This window comes from Aulostomus chinensis, chromosome 10 (assembly GCF_037954235.1).
Source record: "Aulostomus chinensis isolate RoL2024-O1b breed Wild chromosome 10, RoL_Achi_v1.0, whole genome shotgun sequence".
In the NCBI taxonomy this organism is placed as follows: domain Eukaryota; kingdom Metazoa; phylum Chordata; class Actinopteri; order Syngnathiformes; family Aulostomidae; genus Aulostomus; species Aulostomus chinensis.
The window spans coordinates 23714515-23732053 of NC_141329.1; the positions used below are offsets into that span (position 1 = coordinate 23714515).

Here is a 17539-nt window from a genome sequence, read left to right on the forward strand (position 1 = left end):
TTTTTTTCTGATAAGGAAATGTTTAAGTCAATAATTAATTTTGTAAAATGCATACATATCTGCTTGATAATTGGGTTACTGATAAATAATGACTATAAAAGAAGGAGTGACATAACACTCATTTGCAAAATTACAAAAAGAAAGGGGGGGAAATGAGCCATAAAATGTGTGTTTTAATACAAATGCTCTCCCAATTGTACCAAATCAATTTGAGTTTGACACAATGCAAAAGAAGCTTCACTATTTGTATGTGCTCTTCTGCCTTGAACACAGTGTAATAATACTCTTAAACCAGGCGTTATAAAGACAGAATACCAAAGAGGCTTACAGCCGGGTTTCATGAAACATTTAGGCAAAAGTTCCAAGGGCTGTGGATGATGAAAGAAGGTAAGCTTGAAAACGGGCTTCTGGGATCCACAGCCCTTATTGTACAGAAGTCACATCAAATTAATACTGAGGGCCATTTGCAGCCTTTCTTCTCCTGAGCTTTTCAGAACGGATTAAGCTATGAAAACTCAGAAATTACTAAAGCACCTATTAGGCATTATGCTCACCCTTTCTTCTCTTTCCCTTTGAAAGTCATTGAATGTGTTTCTCTTTAACTCATACTTCATTTCACAAGTTGTTTGCATACTTAAAAGAATGGCAATTTTATGAAAAGTGTCATGCAAAGGAAACTCACTGCAATCATTAAAAAAAAAATGCACATTTTACACCATTGCAAAACTATTGGATATTCGTGCCATGTGAAAGTATATTGAAGTACATGATTTAGACTACATGGCTAAAGAATAATGCGGTGATGCATGCCACAGTGTTTAGGTATGAAGAGCTAGTATTGCTGGGGCTCTTTGCAACCCTATTTGCTCTCTCTCAATGCCTCTTCAAAGAAGTGCAGGGAGTGCATGAATTGTAATTATGGCTCCTAACAGGATTCAAGAGCTCTCAAACGATGGCACTTGAGAACCAGGTCGTGTGGAGTTAAACGGCTGTCAGACACTCAAAGCTCCCTGGCATGTGAACAAACCAACAAAGGCTGGATGTGTCCACTTCTAGGGCCCTCTTACCCACTTTCCCTTTCATAGGGAGAGATTAAAGATCAACTAAGGCGCCTTTAAAGTCCCATATAGCATTACTGCATTTCATTGCCATTTTCAAGGGCTGCCATTACTGATGGTGAGATACTGAACCTGGTTAAAAAAAAAAAAAATTCAACAACTAGTATAACAGTTGCATTTGATTTCAACGAAATATGTGATCAATGAAAAATGTTTGTTTAAATAAAAAACAAATCCTTGGTAGAATTTAAGGGAAATAACACCAGTACAAGGCACGTGAAAGGGTGGAAGCAGAGGCACATTCAAGATCAGGTAATTGGTACCATATGAAAAACCAATCTAAACACAGTGTCAGATTATCTCCCGACCTCGCCTTCAAAATAACTGAACAGATCTTTGCTCCCCCAAAAGTTTCAATGACTCACTGGGGCACAAGTTTCCTCGCTAAAGATCCCAGCCTTCAGTCAAGCACCATCCAACTTCAGCTCCACCCTACTACCCAAAAGCATCTAAAAGAAACCCAACCTGCAGCGTGAAGTCCCTATGCATGACCCTTATTAAACTCTTAATTGGATTGAGAACCGCAAAGAAGACAAATTCAACATTGTTCATTCAGCTGAGATTTTCTTTAGCATTCCTTCCAGTAGTTTGCCTCTTCAACAATAACATTTGAAATCAAGCCAGGGAAAACTTTTCAGTTTTCATAAGCAAAACCTTTTACTTTTTTTCTTTTAAGGCAAAGCACTATTTGATTTTCACAGGGTGCAAGTGACAGGCTGAAACAAAGCCCACGGCAGGCCATTGTGTTGCCTTTCACTGTTGTAATGGTCTTAAAATGGCTACAAGCAGGGACCTATTCAGCAGTGACCGGGCTGCTGAGCTCTCTTCTCCATATCCAACACAAACTCGGCACTAAGCAGGAACTCTGAGGTCAGCCGATTAGTGAAAGGAGGACTGTGTAGTTCACTTCATAACCACCGTCTCACACTGTCAGTACCTGTGGAAGTTTTCAACATATTTATGCTAATTATAGAGAATAAACAGTGCCATAACAATAACATCAATCAAGCTCATTACAAAAAAATAACATAATGACAATAATTACAATAATATCTCATTATGAGAGAGAATGAGAGACAAGGGAGAATTAATAGCAGACAGGTGTACAACACACCGCAATTATGGAGGCTGAAATTAGTTCACTGCCTGGAGGCAAACAGAGGAGAAAAGGAAGGTTGTAAGTGTGTGTGTGTGTGTGTGTGTGTGTGTGTGTGTGTGTGTGTGTGTGTGCGCGCGCGCGTGCGTGCGCGCACGCACGAGGGAGTGTGGTGGGGGTGGGTTTCAAGGATGTGAGTAGGACTGATAGAGAGGAGCTCACTGGCAAAAAAGGAATTGCAAATAAGCAAACAAAAATGTCTTAAATGTGTAAATTTGTGAGAAAAATAAGAGGGAAAAGCAGCTTTTCCCTGCAGACTGGTGCCTTAGATGAGAAGGGAGCAGTGAAACGTGATCAAGGGGAGCCGTGGAGCGGTGCGGCAGGCGTCAAGATGAGCACTCAGCCAGCGAGTGGCAGCTTCTCCTTTTCCAGTCAATCATTCATTACTGAGCCAAGTGCTGTGGAGGAGTGCCTCCTCTTTTTGACCTATCATATTACTGCCTCTGTAAACTCCTAATCCCCCCTTCGTTAGATGGTGTCAACAGCCGACATGCTCTCACCCTGCCGCTGCACTCCCTGCTCCAGCACCTCCCAAGCCCTGCCAAGACCACAGAATTGACGCCCTAATAAAATTGTTGGAAATTAACAAGGTAGAACGGCACAGCTTTATCCGTCACTTTTGGTGCTTTCATCCTCCCTTTTGACAACAGATTCAGACAACTCACTTGCTAATTAGTTATTTGTCCTCTTTTTTTCCAATTAATTCCATGCTCCCAGTTCATGGTAGGCACCTATACCTGCCTACTAGGCAATGGTAGGCAAAAGTCTGACTTTAGCTCTTCAATCTTTCATTGACTGGTCTGAGCAGCACGGTTGTTTTCGCCTTGGGGCTGTTCCTGAGCAGGTGAAAGCCTGGAGGCAGGAACCTGCACATCAGCACTTCTTCGTCCATCATGACTCTTTCATGGGGAGCCCGTTGTCTACGCCTCTCTGATAGAGCCCTGTGAGATCACTGCTATAATGAGTCCAACAGATGAAAGCCCAGCAGGACAAAACAACTTTCATACATCTACACACACACACACACACACACACACACACACACACACACACACACACACACACACACACACACACACACACACACACACACACACACACACACACACACACACACACACACTCCCCAGGACTAGCACCGATCAGGGATTCACTGAATGTTGTTTGGGTAAACAAAAGAATCAGATGCAGACTGGAGAAAAGGAGAAGCATCTGTGTTTTGGCAGAACTCCCCCCTCCAAAAAGAACAACAACAAAAAAAGCTTTGGAGCGAGTCATTATGCCATGCTGATCATAAACGTTCTATACAAAGTTCATCACAGACATTGACTAACATCAACTGTACATTAGACATTGATTCAAAAACAAACACATGGATTTAGTGTGTTGCTAGGGTTGGGAAGGGTCTCACTTTAAACGCTAAACGTGACACTGTCACAACAAAACTATCACACACACAAGTGAAGCCTCGCAAAGTCCATTTCTTAATGAAGTATACCAAATAAGCCAGTGTAGTATGTGAGGTTTTAAAATATCTTACTTTATTGGTAAATGTATGTAAATTTGTGAGATAAACTATGTCACGGTTGAGAACCACTTCACCTCACACACACATAACACGGTTTGAGGGTTGTTAATTACCGTATAAAATAAGCAATTGGCATCCAGACCCATATGTCCCTCTTTTTGAGTGTGGAAGATGGAAATGAGGTGGGGTAGATTTGATTGTGACATGCTCTCCGTCTGTGCTCCAAACTGTGTGGCTTCGCCAGTAACAGGCTAATATTCAGCACAGCTCACCATCACCAGAACTAATGAAAGTAGACAAAATGTCTCTGCTGCCATCTTTGTCTAGCATCCGCTCAGGGTGAGCCTCCCGCTTTCCTTCCTTGCCTTTTCATCTCCCCTCTTTCCCCTCACTCTTGAGGGGAGGGGGGGGGGGACACCGGCATAAAATGGTGGCGAGCAAATGTGCCTTCCATGTGGCAGCAGTGGTGGGGGTGACAGGCCAGGCTGAGGCCAGCACTATCAGGAGTGTGTGGCGGTTGCTCTAAGCTGGATGGTCGCCATGGAGGAGGAAGTCCAAGCTGATGAGACACCAGCGGTTATAAATAAAAGTAGTCTGATATCAAATAAAGGAGTAACCATTGCATCATGAACATATAACTGTTCTTTGATAAATAAAAACATAGTAGTCAAGGGTGACATATCAATAACCACCACACTATCATTAATTAGGAAGCTTGTAGAAATATTTCTAAATGGTGAAACTTCTAACAGTAAGCCCAAAACTCTTCAGTTTCCTGTTGCGTTTGAAAAATATCATGGAAATTTAATGTAACAGACAGTAACAGTAACAGTCAGGCCCCTTAAGAAAAAAATAAACTAAAACTACCAACAACAACAACAACAACAACAACAAAAAGTGAACCTCTGTTGGTTTTGCTTGAAATACAGAAATAAAACACTGAAATAGCGGTTAAAGCATATCATGCAAATGTGCACAGGACCAGTGAACATAGCTACCTCCTCTCGCCCAGCAATATGTGGCTGAGTTATTAAGCGGCTTGTTAGTTAACCCTAAGCTCTGTGGTTGATAATAAAAGGGCATAAATCACAAAATGAAACAAGGCAGACTCCTCCGATTCATTAATGGAAATGATCTGTCAATATGCTGGAGTCAATTCACACGTGTCAGCTGGGCTCAGCACACAAAAGGCCAGCCAACTTATGAACTCGCAGCACCACTCCACCAAGTCCATAAAACAACTGGCAACGCCACTGGGGAGCACCCCGAGACACCACCCTCTTGCACAGACCACCAGATGACACAGATGGGGCGAAACCAAACAAAGACGAGACTCCCTTTGTAAAGAGAGGGACCCCTTTCAAAAGCTATTCATGCAACAAATTGGGGAAATCTGGTCATGCAACTCTCAAGGTTTGCTCTTTTATTAGCATGAGCTTCACATCACAGAGAGAAATTTGATTTACTTGCTGCCAGAAAAGGTGGTTAAAATCAAGCTCGCATGACGCTTATTGTTTTTTTTTATTTTCTACATCAAGAAAAGTTAATCCCTCCACAGCTCGTTATTTTTTATACGATCCATAGAGTAACAGGCCAGTTTCACTAAACAAACACCAGACAACAGAAAGCTAATGAGGAGGTCTACACGAGGACAAAGATGATCAGTGCTCGTATGTGAAGACTTGATGGATTTTCTGACTAAATACTTCATCTCACAGAGATTAAGGACTAACGGTCACAAGTATACTAGGGGACCCCTTCACAGCACTGTGGCTCCGAGTAGCATCAAACTTGGATAGTTTCAAAAGCATCAGTTAGGAGGGGTTGTTTCCATGTAGGTCATTAAAAATGTGCACACAAGCTTTCTCTTATTAGACCCTCTGCATTTTTCTCCTCTTGTTCTTTCTCAGCTGCACACCAGTGCTGCTGCAGCAATCTGCATAGAGAGACATTTGTCATCATTAGCCCTGCTCTGACAGTCGGCACCCGGCACCTCAGATCTCCAGGACTGGCAATTATGAACCCTTCATCCCTTATTTAGGCAACATCACCTAATTTCATCACAGGCTTCAGCAGCAGTATTTGATTACAAACAGCCCCAAGACTGGAAATGCCCTCAACTCCTTCCTTCTCTTTGTGTTGTGGTTCTATGTATTCATACTCTAAGATCACATGATATCTAGGGAAGCACTGTGTTTAGTCAAACTGAAATTTGAAATTACTAATAACACACAAGAGCTACAGAGAGATGAGCATCATGGGGTCAGTGAGCAGATGATTACGGCGCCCACGTTTAGATTGTAGACATCTAGCAGACATTAAGATTAATCTGCTGTAGAATTCCTGCCTTTTAGGACAAACAAGGTGAAAGCAGGCGGATAGTGCTTGAAAATTTAAATAATCAACAAATAAACAGGTCAATATTTGAGAATACATGCAAAAAAAAAACTGAGAAAAGCGAGATGAATACACAGAATACATTAATAATAAACCAGCCACAATCCTGCTCCTGTATCTCACAAACAGTGTTTAGCATTGTCATGTACAACAGGATACAATGCTAAACTGCGTCCTAATAAAAACGGTGGAAATCACAGCACCAGCACTTTCCCTACACTCAAATGCCAAATAAATAACCTGTGCAGAAAGAAGGTGCACTGAAGCTTGTTTCTTTTCCTTTTTTTGTGAAGAAAACCAGACATTTTCTGGGTCGTTATTTTGGCAAAGTAAACTGAACTGCATTCATGCTAAATTCATGCAAATGCATGCATGTAATTTATCACGAAGCCTGACAAGCGTGCCATCGTGCAGAGGGGAGGGGTGAAGGGCCAAATGAAGCTGAGACAATCAATTAAGTTTCTTAATTTACACTTTTCACTACCTTCTATTTTTGAAAAAAAAAAAAATTTCCATCATGCTGATAAGTTTAGAGGTTTTAGTGTCTCCACAATCTGGTTCATTGTGAAGAGAGCCTGCTGGGTTGATCACTGAAGGGTCTGAGAGCCTCTGGCTATGAGCTTCCTGACTTCCGCAAAAGAGGCGACTAATGCACAGCGGAGAAAAAAACAAATGGATGGACAAAATCCAAAGGGGGTCCAAAAATTAGCTGCCCTCCGACAGAGACACCATATTGCTTGGAATAATAATTTTCCGTTATTAAAATTCCCTATGACAATTTCATCTTCTGACAATTAAAATTATCGAAAATCTGTCAAAGTGAGTGGCTATCCCAAGAGATTAAACTATATTATTTCTCACAGTTTGAATGCCTGTGCTTATGTCACATCTCTGACGTGTCACTGCTTTTAATCTGATTTATATAGAAATATGTCATCCTATTAAGTCCACTTTGACTAATCTGCACATTAGCTTTGGAGCTAGCTGCTAAACTCCTTTGTATAGGATCTAGCTTGAGATTCTCTTTTTCCAGAGCGGGATGACCTGAGAAATTTAATGTGAAAGCACATGGCAGAGCTTATTTGTTCTTGTGAAATAGGATTATTAAAATAATAATGTGTCATCCATAATTACAGTGTCAGTTAGACTGCTTGTTTAAGTATCTTGATCCACGAAAAATAAGGTAGCTACTGTATGTCATTAAAGTCTTAAGTTCATAGGAATGAAAGTACGACAGAAAATTTTAGCTTAGATTTAATATAATTTTTGAGACATTATGAATAAATTCTATAACTTTGTGTAAATAGAATATTTTGATTTGATGGTTAAATACATATAATTTTTGTCGAGCATGTGTTTTTCCCTGGGGACTTTTTCATTGTATTGTATTTGATTACGGGTTTTACATATTCTTTTACACTTACAAATGCAGTCATATGAATTTGTTATTAAAAAGATTAACTATAATTACTAGTTCTTTTTCTTTACATTTTCATAGTCTGACTAAAATAGAGCTATACCAATAACCAATATATATTTAGTGATAATTGCTACAATAAGAAGTGTATCATTTCGAGATATTAAAAGCACGAGCAGGCTTGTCAAAGAGCAATTTCAGGCATCAGAAAAGTAGCATTGACCCTGTGGCCTACCATGTTAACAGGATGATCGGTCTAGCAAGAAGAAAAAGAAAAAGAAAAATGGAGGAAAACAATGAATAAGTGTAGAGGCATGCTCTGGAAACAAAGAGGCCTTCAAAACAGGGTCACATGCTCTTGCAAAATTAGGGGAAGTATAAGTCATTGTATTGATTTACACAATCACGCATGCATCTTGCTGGGTCAGAAATAGGCCTGGAATCACAGCCCCATACATCACTCCCAAGGGCCTCCAACAGCCTAGCGGGGTGGCAAATAAAGTTACAATGCTTGCAATGCTGACATGGTAAAGATACTGGTAAGAAGGTTGGATTGTCCCAGACCAGACCTGACAAGTGTCTTTGGGGTACAAGGTTGAGGGAGGTTTTTCCAAGCACATGCTTTAGATTAAGAGGTGATAATCCTAATAAAAAATCTCCCCCTTCTATTGATATTGATATCCAAAGGTTGGGGCATAAGAGGTGGATTCTGAGGTATCTGACTTGGAGTAAGATAGCCTGGAAAGTTAGACTAGTCTGGTTTCAATAAAAGGAAAGTACCTGCTGGGCCAGTGGGAGAGAAAAGACTATCAAAGCTTTTAGCTACCTCTCACCACATGAAAACCCTCTGTGATATTTTCCATATCCACCCAAAATGTCAATAAGAATCTATAGTATATACCTACATATGATAAGAATTAGAATGACCATCTAAATGTATTTAATTTCAATGTGAACTTGGATTTAAACATCCATCAAGCCCCGCCATTTGTTTCATAGGAAACAAAGGAAGATCATTTCTGCCTAGTCACTGCAGTGTAAAATTATTACTGGTGCTTGCCAAAAAGCTACCGGCTGTGTCTGTGACAGGCTGTGATGATAATGGGTGTCACCTATCTATCAGGGTCCTTGCAGTACGCCATCTCCTGTTCAGCCGCATCCATGTAGTCAGATTCAGAGCAGACGAGCGGCAGGTTGCCCTCATAATGTCTGGTCCTATGCAGTTCTGACTAGAGCAGAGATGAGTGTAAGTGCCTTTGTGTTCCTTATCTGATCTGCGCAGCATTAGCTTTTTGAAGTCCTCTTCAAAGCACACTGTGTACCTTGTGAGACGGAGTGCCAGTGAAATGATGAGAGCCAGAAATGGTTTACTGTGAATAGCAAGATCTCTTTATTTTGAATCACCATCTCTATCAGAACAACAAAGCTGCTGCATCCCAAAACAGAAAATTAATAATTGGACTGACGACAAAATGGGCAGCCATGTAAGTTAGAAATGCTACTTCAGCTTTTATCTAGTTTTTAAATCATTCAAATAATTTGTTGTTAAAATAATAATGTTTATGATTTTTAATAACCACCAAATATGTTTACAAAAAATTAAGCTTAACCCCTGCCCTTTACGAAAAATGACACAGATATATATGTTCACTAAATATACAGAATATATCCTACCAATTTAAAAAAAATATATATATACTGATGGAAACACAGGACACTTTAAAACATCTACTTTTCTTTTTTTCTGTTCTCAGAAGCAAACAATGTATTTAGGAAAACCAGCAATAGCTTTACGTGAAAATGCTTCAAAATTTTAAAGTTGATAAAATCACAACTGTTACAAGCTGTATGTTCAACTCATACAATTTGAGTTACTTTTACTGCTGGACATTGAGCGGTAGGAAATGTTGTACAAGGAAATGAAGGCAGTTCACGCGTCGTTAAAAAAAAAAAAAGTAGAAGGAGACGCGTTTGGAATCTGCGCGTAAACACAGACTAAAATTAGAAAAAAAATACATGTTGTGTATCACAGCCGAGACGACTAATTAGTGCCACAATAATCATAATTTGAGTGGTATCGTTGTATTTCTCATCTTTCTAAAATAATCTAGATTTTGCAACAATTCAAATCCTACTGATTAATCTAATTAATATAATACAGCGCAAATGTAAGGCAATCTTCATTTATGAAATACAAAAACAATTTCGCGTTGGGGAAAAAAAAACAAAAAAAAACTCCCAAACTCCCCATCCGCATTTTAACTGATGCGCCTTGAGTGGAAGATGTTAGATCCGGTCCGGTGGCAGAAAATAAAAGATTTAAAAATGGAAATGGAAAAAAAATATTAAATGTTTTATTACTCCACAGACATCATACTTTCTTAATTAAAACCACTTGTATTTTTTTTTTAAATATCTTTCAATAGCAGACAAAAAGCCGTGGCTATAGAGTCCAAGAAAAAGCATCGTAAAGCGGTGGAAATGTTCTTTTGTTCCTCTCTCCAAATGCGTAGGTGTACTTCCGCTCCTCGACACTACCACTACCTTTACTTTTTACATGTATATAAACACCCGGGATGAATTTGTTTTCGATAAACTGGGAAGTGGTGACGCATCGGACAGCGATTGGACATCTTGCTTTCAACTCCTCCCTTATAATAAAGAGTGTGTGAGTCTCCCCGTCGTAAAACACAGCAACACCGGCGTCAGGAGAGCACATTCCACTCTGCCCAATTACGCGGACTTGAACTGGCACATGAGAAAACCCAGAAAGCGACTTTGGCCGGATCACACAAGGTTGCAATGGACTTTTAATCACGCCACCCTTATAATTTCAAGGACTTGCTTCGAGCACTTCAATGCCGGTTACGGTACAGCTGTGAATGGTGTGATATGATCATTACGCATGTGCTTTAAGCACATATCTGCATAGTTGTCTTATTAATAGACATTTTTTTCTTTTTAAATAGCTTTCTTTCTTCTCTAAAATTGGCTCCCGTACAAACAGCCGCGTTGGATCCTTCGGCTTACTGCGAGACTCCGGTGTATAACCCGGATCTCTGCCCTAATATGATAGCCGCCCAGGCAAAGTTGGTGTACCATCTCAACAAATATTACAACGAGAAATGCCAGTCTCGCAAAGCAGCCATCTCCAAGACCATTCGAGAGGTGTGCAAGGTGGTATCGGATGTCCTGAAGGAGGTCGAGGTGCAGGAGCCCCGTTTCATCAGCTCTCTCAGCGAGATGGATAATCGTTTTGAAGGATTGGAAGTCATTTCTCCCACCGAGTTCGAGGTTGTGCTCTATCTGAATCAGATGGGAGTATTCAACTTTGTGGATGACGGGTCTCTCCCGGGCTGCGCCGTCCTTAAGCTCAGCGACGGCCGAAAGAGAAGCATGTCTCTCTGGGTTGAATTCATCACAGCCTCCGGCTACCTCTCGGCGCGCAAGATCCGGTCGAGATTTCAGACACTAGTGGCGCAGGCAGTGGACAAATGCAGCTACAGAGATGTTGTCAAAATGGTCGCTGACACAAGCGAGGTGAAGTTGCGCATCAGAGACAGATATGTGGTGCAGATCACGCCGGCTTTCAAGTGCACTGGGATCTGGCCACGAAGCGCTGCGCACTGGCCTCTCCCTCACATCCCCTGGCCCGGACCGAACCGTGTGGCAGAAGTCAAGGCGGAGGGTTTCAATCTTTTATCCAAAGAGTGCTACTCGCTGAACGGCAAGCAGAGCTCAGCAGAGAGCGACGCCTGGGTCCTGCAGTTTGCCGAGGCCGAGAACCGGCTCCTCCTCGGCGGATGCAGGAAGAAATGCTTGTCAGTCCTCAAAGCGTTACGCGACCGTCACCTTGAACTCCCAGGACAACCCCTGAACAACTACCACATGAAAACTTTGGTTTCCTATGAGTGTGAGAAGCATCCCAGGGAGTCGGACTGGGATGAGAACTGCCTCGGCGACCGCCTGAACGGGATACTATTGCAGCTTATTTCATGTTTGCAGTGCAGAAGGTGCCCGCATTACTTCCTTCCCAATTTAGACCTGTTTCAAGGAAAACCGCACTCTGCTCTAGAGAACGCAGCCAAACAGACTTGGCGACTGGCAAGAGAAATACTGACCAACCCCAAAAGCTTGGAGAAACTCTGAGGTAAAAAACAACAACAACAAAAATATTAGTTCACCTCGTTTTAAAATTAAGAGGCCTAACGATAAACGGACAGAATAAATATTGCCAACACTAATTTGCAAAAATGTTGTGAAATGTGAGTGTCCTCTGCTGTCTAACATGGCCTGCCCTGTTTCAAGATGATTTTTAATGACATTTTTATTTTCCACCTATTCCAGTGCACCTTTTTAGTGGTGTCAATATTAAAGAGGACGTTTAAATGATTGGCTACTAATCAAACGTGCCACTTGAACGGTGGTTTTTCTCTCAGTGCCACGGTTGCCTAAATCCTAAATTCCATTAAATGCTTTAAAATAAAGCTGCGTGACATGTCTTGGAAGAAAAAAAAAAAAACCCAACAACACACATCTGTACATTTTATAGCCTACTGTAAATACATTCATAGATTGTGATTCCAGTGGTCTGAAATTGTGAATGTTGTTCTGTGACACGTAAATAGGATCCACCTGTTTAAATCTACTTCTGAACCTTTTCTTTACCTGGTAGAAACGTTATTAATTTATACTTGCATCAGTGGTAGTCGGAATCCCCTGTTTCAATGGACATCTTTTCTAATTTTTGAAAGTTTACATTTTGATGGTAGACATTTGTTACATTGAAAACATTCCATCAATTTACTTGAATTATTATTTAAAAAATACTCGAACATTTTTAGTTTGTTTTTTTTCTCTACCATGCTTAGGCCTACATGACAAAAAATGAAAATGATAACGTATATATATATATAGTATATATATATATATATATCTATATTACAGTTTAATTGAAAAAAATGCACTTGAAATACACTGGATTATAACATCTGTGATCTGATTTTTTAAAATTTCTGTCTTTCATCTAATTTAAAGAGCTAATAAAACGAGCTGTTATATATTTGTGTCCCATTATGGTTTTATTAAATGTGTTTGTTGACAGTAGATGTATCACAGCGGAATAATACACGGAATTATTTCATTGGGTGTCTGACTCTTGTATGTAAATGAGTCTGGCAGGCTAAAATTTTAAATAGAGAAGAAAGATATCTTTAGCAGCATTTGAAAGATGAAAACTCCTTTAGATTTTAAAAAGCACAACCCCGTATGTGCAATTCTAAACACTGGATGCATTTAACTGGGGATAACTTGGTGGATATGGTGGTGGTGGTTCAGCCTGCACGAGTAGGCCTTAACGGTGATTCAGAAACACACAGACTAATAAAAACACAAAATACACTATTAGTATGTCTGAGGCACGCAATTAAACGAGGAAAGATTATTAAAAGTATAGCGCACTTATTCGAAAGTACAACATGTGCAAAAGCTCCTGTTTCACCCACAATAAGTTTAGGGCTCTTTGAAATGAATCTATTTGGGAGTAAATTGAACTGTTAACTTACCCGCGAGTCGACCCTCTTGAAGGCAGGATCATCCTCGTCCACCTCAAAGTAAATTTCAGTGGTGGTGATGGACAGAGTTCCCCGGGCCACGAGGACAGGGGCAACCAGCTGAGCCGGGCTGCTCAGGACCACCGGGCCTGCAGAGGTTAGAGAGGCGGCCATGCCGAATAAGATGATGATATTCATAAAGCCACGTTACCATGAGTGGGACCGCTGATAAGAAACTGCACCCAGATAAAAAGTTTAAAAAAAACAACCCATCAACAATTAATAGCATCGTAGGGTTTTACACATCATAACACTTCTGATACGTCTTGATTTATGAGATTGTTTTATCATTTAGAGCACGATTAAAGGAGCCGATTGGGCGCATTTATATTAAACGGTGAAATGTAAAGGAAAATACAAATTAAATGACCGCAGCAACCGAACAAATGCAGACGCTGCCAGGAGATCAGCTCCCGATGGGTTGATGTGGAACCTGCAGTCAACAGATTTCCGCACTATTAAAGATGGATTTATGGTGTTAGATCAGCGCTGCCCACCTTTCTCATAACACCAAACGCAGGAATATCTTTAATTGTGCTGAATTATGTGCAGAGACTTGTAGAGTCAATGCAAGAGCGCTATTCTGGCGGTGAAAGACTTTACTGGGATATTGGTTTTCCTTTAATTTGTCGCTGGTCTCTAGTGGTCTAAACAGACCTCTCAGGTGACGGTTATCTGTTAGTAACGCGATGCTGCTGACAGACACAACGTTTTGATCTGATAGCATCACTGCGCCGTCAATAATGCTTTCAAAAAGTTTTTTTTAATCATTTTTAAAGTCGAAAATAGGCCACATAAAATAATTCCGTTGCGTGATCATCTCATGATAAGTAGCTTCCGTTATGCGCCCCAAACGTGCATTTACACCTCTGATACAAGGAGCTGCTTTATTGTTTATACTGGAACCCCCCCCCCCCCCAAAAAAAAAAAAAAATCTTGAAATATTTAATATGGACACATGCAGGAAAGCAATAAAAGCTAAAAGCTGTTTTCAAGTCCAGATAGTCCAAGTGTGCATGTTTCAACGCTGGTCTGTGACCCCGATCAGCTGATAGTGATCACATCTTTATTTCCGTCTCCTCCTCCTCCTCCCTCGCCTCCTCCCCCGGCTGCTGCTGCTTCATCCTCCATGTTCTCAGATCAGTGTCGCTGTGGAGCACTGTTACAGTGATTTGTCTCCTCTCAAACCTAAAGCTCCTCGAAATCAGGATATTTATCGATCCTTTAAACTCCAAAGAGCCACTTTAATGTCTCATCAATCTTAATCTGCGTTCTTCAGCCAATTATAGCCGATAGTGTTACAGGAATACAAGTGGATTTCGGTCTCAGGTCCCAGAGCGCCCCTTCATCGCTCTTGCAGGGCTCCGCAGTCAACCCGCCCTCCCTGGATTCTTCCTCAGCGGCGTTGCTCGGGTCCATTAACGGCGATCCTATCGTCTGATGCTATCAGACCAGGCGCTACATGCTTACAAGCTTGATAGAAGGGTAAATGCTTGCAGTGCAACGCGAAGCCAAGATAAGGTTTAGTCTATCAAAAAGGAAGCACATTTTACTTCGGCTGATGTATTATTATTATTATTATTATTATTAATATATTCAGCATTATGTTCACTGGATCGACATTACAAGCCCTTCCACTTCTACAACATTTACACTTGAGGGGCTGATGCATTGAGTGGCGACCTGAAGGGCTGCACTCGACACTGGCCTCCAGCATTAAGCCACATTGCTCATGGGGAGGAAAAGGATTAGGCAGTAATCCCCTCAGGGATCCTTTCATAATTAGGCTATATGACATTAAATGTTTACACAAGAATAATGAAATTAAGAGCAAGTTACACTTGCGTGTGTGCTTGAATTGGCTAAAGCTTAACACAGGACTTTTGGGTGTTTCTTTTAATGAAATCACAAATATTTGTAAAGTGACAAGTGCATTTAATGATGTGATGAAAAGTCTAATTTGTGTGTGTGTGTGTGTGTGTGGGGGGGGGGGGGTTGGGGAGGGGTTGGGGGGACTGTTGAGGAAACCACAATCCATCTTCTGGACTGTAGTGTTCGATTAGCCTGCATGGTTTTATTTTTTAAATGATGAGAGGATGCCTGAGGTCTATTACTCATTTGCAAATCTGTATTTTGTGACTTATAATACAGAAAATCACCTAAGTATGTGGAGTTTAAGAGGTGCAACCTCTTGTCTGAGTAAAACATGACCACATAAAACATTTAGATGAATATAATTATGCTTTTATTTAATTATCCCACAAAAAACAACATCTCAAAAAAAGCCTATTTTTTATATTTAGTTTTTCATACGATTCTGAATCTGTTTCTGCTCTGGAAGGACCAATAAACCTGCTTGCGCAAAAAGCTGAATAGTACCCACTGTCTTCCTTTCAATTTTCAGAGATTAATACTTACTCAGAAATGTTGTGGTGGGTTTTCTACATTCTAAACATGTCACTCAAGTGATTAATTAACCAAAATGGTTGTGGCTGCTAAACCACACTTCAGGGTATACTAACACAGTTCCGGTATGTCAGCACAACAGTCCAATCCACAAAACTCTTGTCTGACATCAGATATGTCTTGTGAGGCTTGAACACCTCTCGTCTTTCCTCTCACATGCTTATCTTGAGTTTCAAATTCCCCCGATTTTGGTTTACAAAGTGTGCATAAAAAAAAAGGCACGTTTATTCCAAGCACAGCGGGTGCTTCCAGTGTTGGTGGGAGAGCAAAACTAATCATAGGTTCAGTAACCACAACTGCCTGGGCCCTTAAGTACAGGCGCCGCCCCTTTGGCAGCAGCAGCAGCAGCGGCGGCAGGCAGGCAGGCAGGCAGGCGGGAAAGCACTGACCCAACGGCTGGCAGGAGGAGCATTCTTGTTGACAAGGATCAAGTCCCAGATCTCTCATTAAGGCTGTTCATGCCTGAGATTAGATACAGGCCAAACACAAAGAGTGTATCCTGGTAAAAAAAAAACAACGACCAAAAAACACTACCAATGCAGTGTGAGGGAGCTCCCTTTGATGTAAACATGAACTCAGAACTCTCAGATTCAGCATGAAAACTATTCTACAATCCTTAAATTGATGTTGACAGTTTGGTTAATGATCACTTTTCAGACAAAGCATATTCATAATTCACAGATGCACTCATGTCAGTTTCTTCCAGGGTTAATAGTAGTCCTTAAAAACAAAGATAGCTCACCAAACATTCTAGCTCTTGCTTTGCTCTCTAGATTGATTAGATTCATGGGGTGTTTGGGTATCTGCTGGCCCCATTACAAAATGAGTTCCCCTCCAAAATTCATCTGTGGGATCTTATTATGGGATTTGGTTTCGCCTGAGTCTCATCTACCAAACCATGATCACTTAGTAAACCACACAAAGTGTTATCTGCGCTATGAAGTTATGTTTTTAAATAATTAGTACATTTTTGAATTCTAATATACATGCATCTGCTGTGGTTAACATGTTAACAAAAAAAGACTGATATTTTGGCACTTCATTTCTTGCAGTAATCCTGCACATACATTATGTATATTATAGTTTTTTGGAAATGGCCATCTGCTGTCTAAACTGATGAAGTCAAATCCACCTTGACGTTAATCAGAATTTTAACTTGCATAATCTCGTGACAAAATGAATAGCATTTTCACAGTTAATACAATTAAATTAGCAAATACAAACACCTTACTTTTACTCGTTCATTTTATATTTTCCAGCTAATGTGTGGGAATGTTTAGAATATATCAAAGTGTGGGAAAGTAATCCAAAAGCACTGAAATAAAACATTTCCTGTTTTGTTTGACTGTATTGTTTCTTGTACATTAAATGGTAAATAACCCCAACGCTGGCCTGGCTCAGATGTAGAGTGGCTGTCGAGTAACTGAGGGGTCGCTGGTTGGATCTTCACTTCCCCTGGTGACCATATCGAAGGATCCTTGTGCAAGACACTGAGCCCCTAATTGCTCCTGATGGCCCTGCGATGGACTGGTGACTCATCCAAGGTGAACCCCGCTTCTCGCCCTACGTCAGCTGGGATAGACTCCAGCAACCCCCCCGACCCTAAACGGATAAGCGGTAAAGAAAATGGATGGAGTGATAACCCCAAACGTCAACTATTACCTGAGACAGAAGGCAGAAACTTTTATTCTTACCTTATTATCTTTGTGATTGGATCACAGGGAATGTTTTTGGAATGGATTTTTGTTGCCAGAGTTTAGTGCAATTTTATATTCCTCGATGAAGCCATCAGTGGGCAATCACAGTTTAAACCACCAACCGTTTGCATGTGTTAAGTGAAGATTT

General features: G+C 40.8%; 2 protein-coding genes across 5 annotated transcripts in view; one reads left to right on the forward strand and one right to left on the reverse strand.

Moving 5' to 3' along the window:
• LOC147254950 (neurobeachin-like) overlaps positions 1-17539 on the reverse strand; it is a 180945-nt gene that overhangs the window by 48239 nt on the left and 115167 nt on the right. For all 4 annotated transcript variants that reach the window (XM_086216541.1, XM_086216540.1, XM_086216539.1 and 1 more), the window contains exon 39: positions 13181-13317. In XM_086216541.1, coding sequence (XP_086072667.1) covers positions 13181-13317 — 137 coding nt within the window. The remainder of the gene's footprint in view (positions 1-13180; positions 13318-17539) is intronic.
• On the forward strand, positions 10290-12140 carry mab21l1 (mab-21-like 1). Its single transcript, XM_086216542.1, has one exon. The coding sequence runs from the start codon at positions 10686-10688 to the stop codon at positions 11763-11765; it is 1080 nt and encodes a 359-aa protein (XP_086072668.1). The 5' UTR covers positions 10290-10685; the 3' UTR covers positions 11766-12140.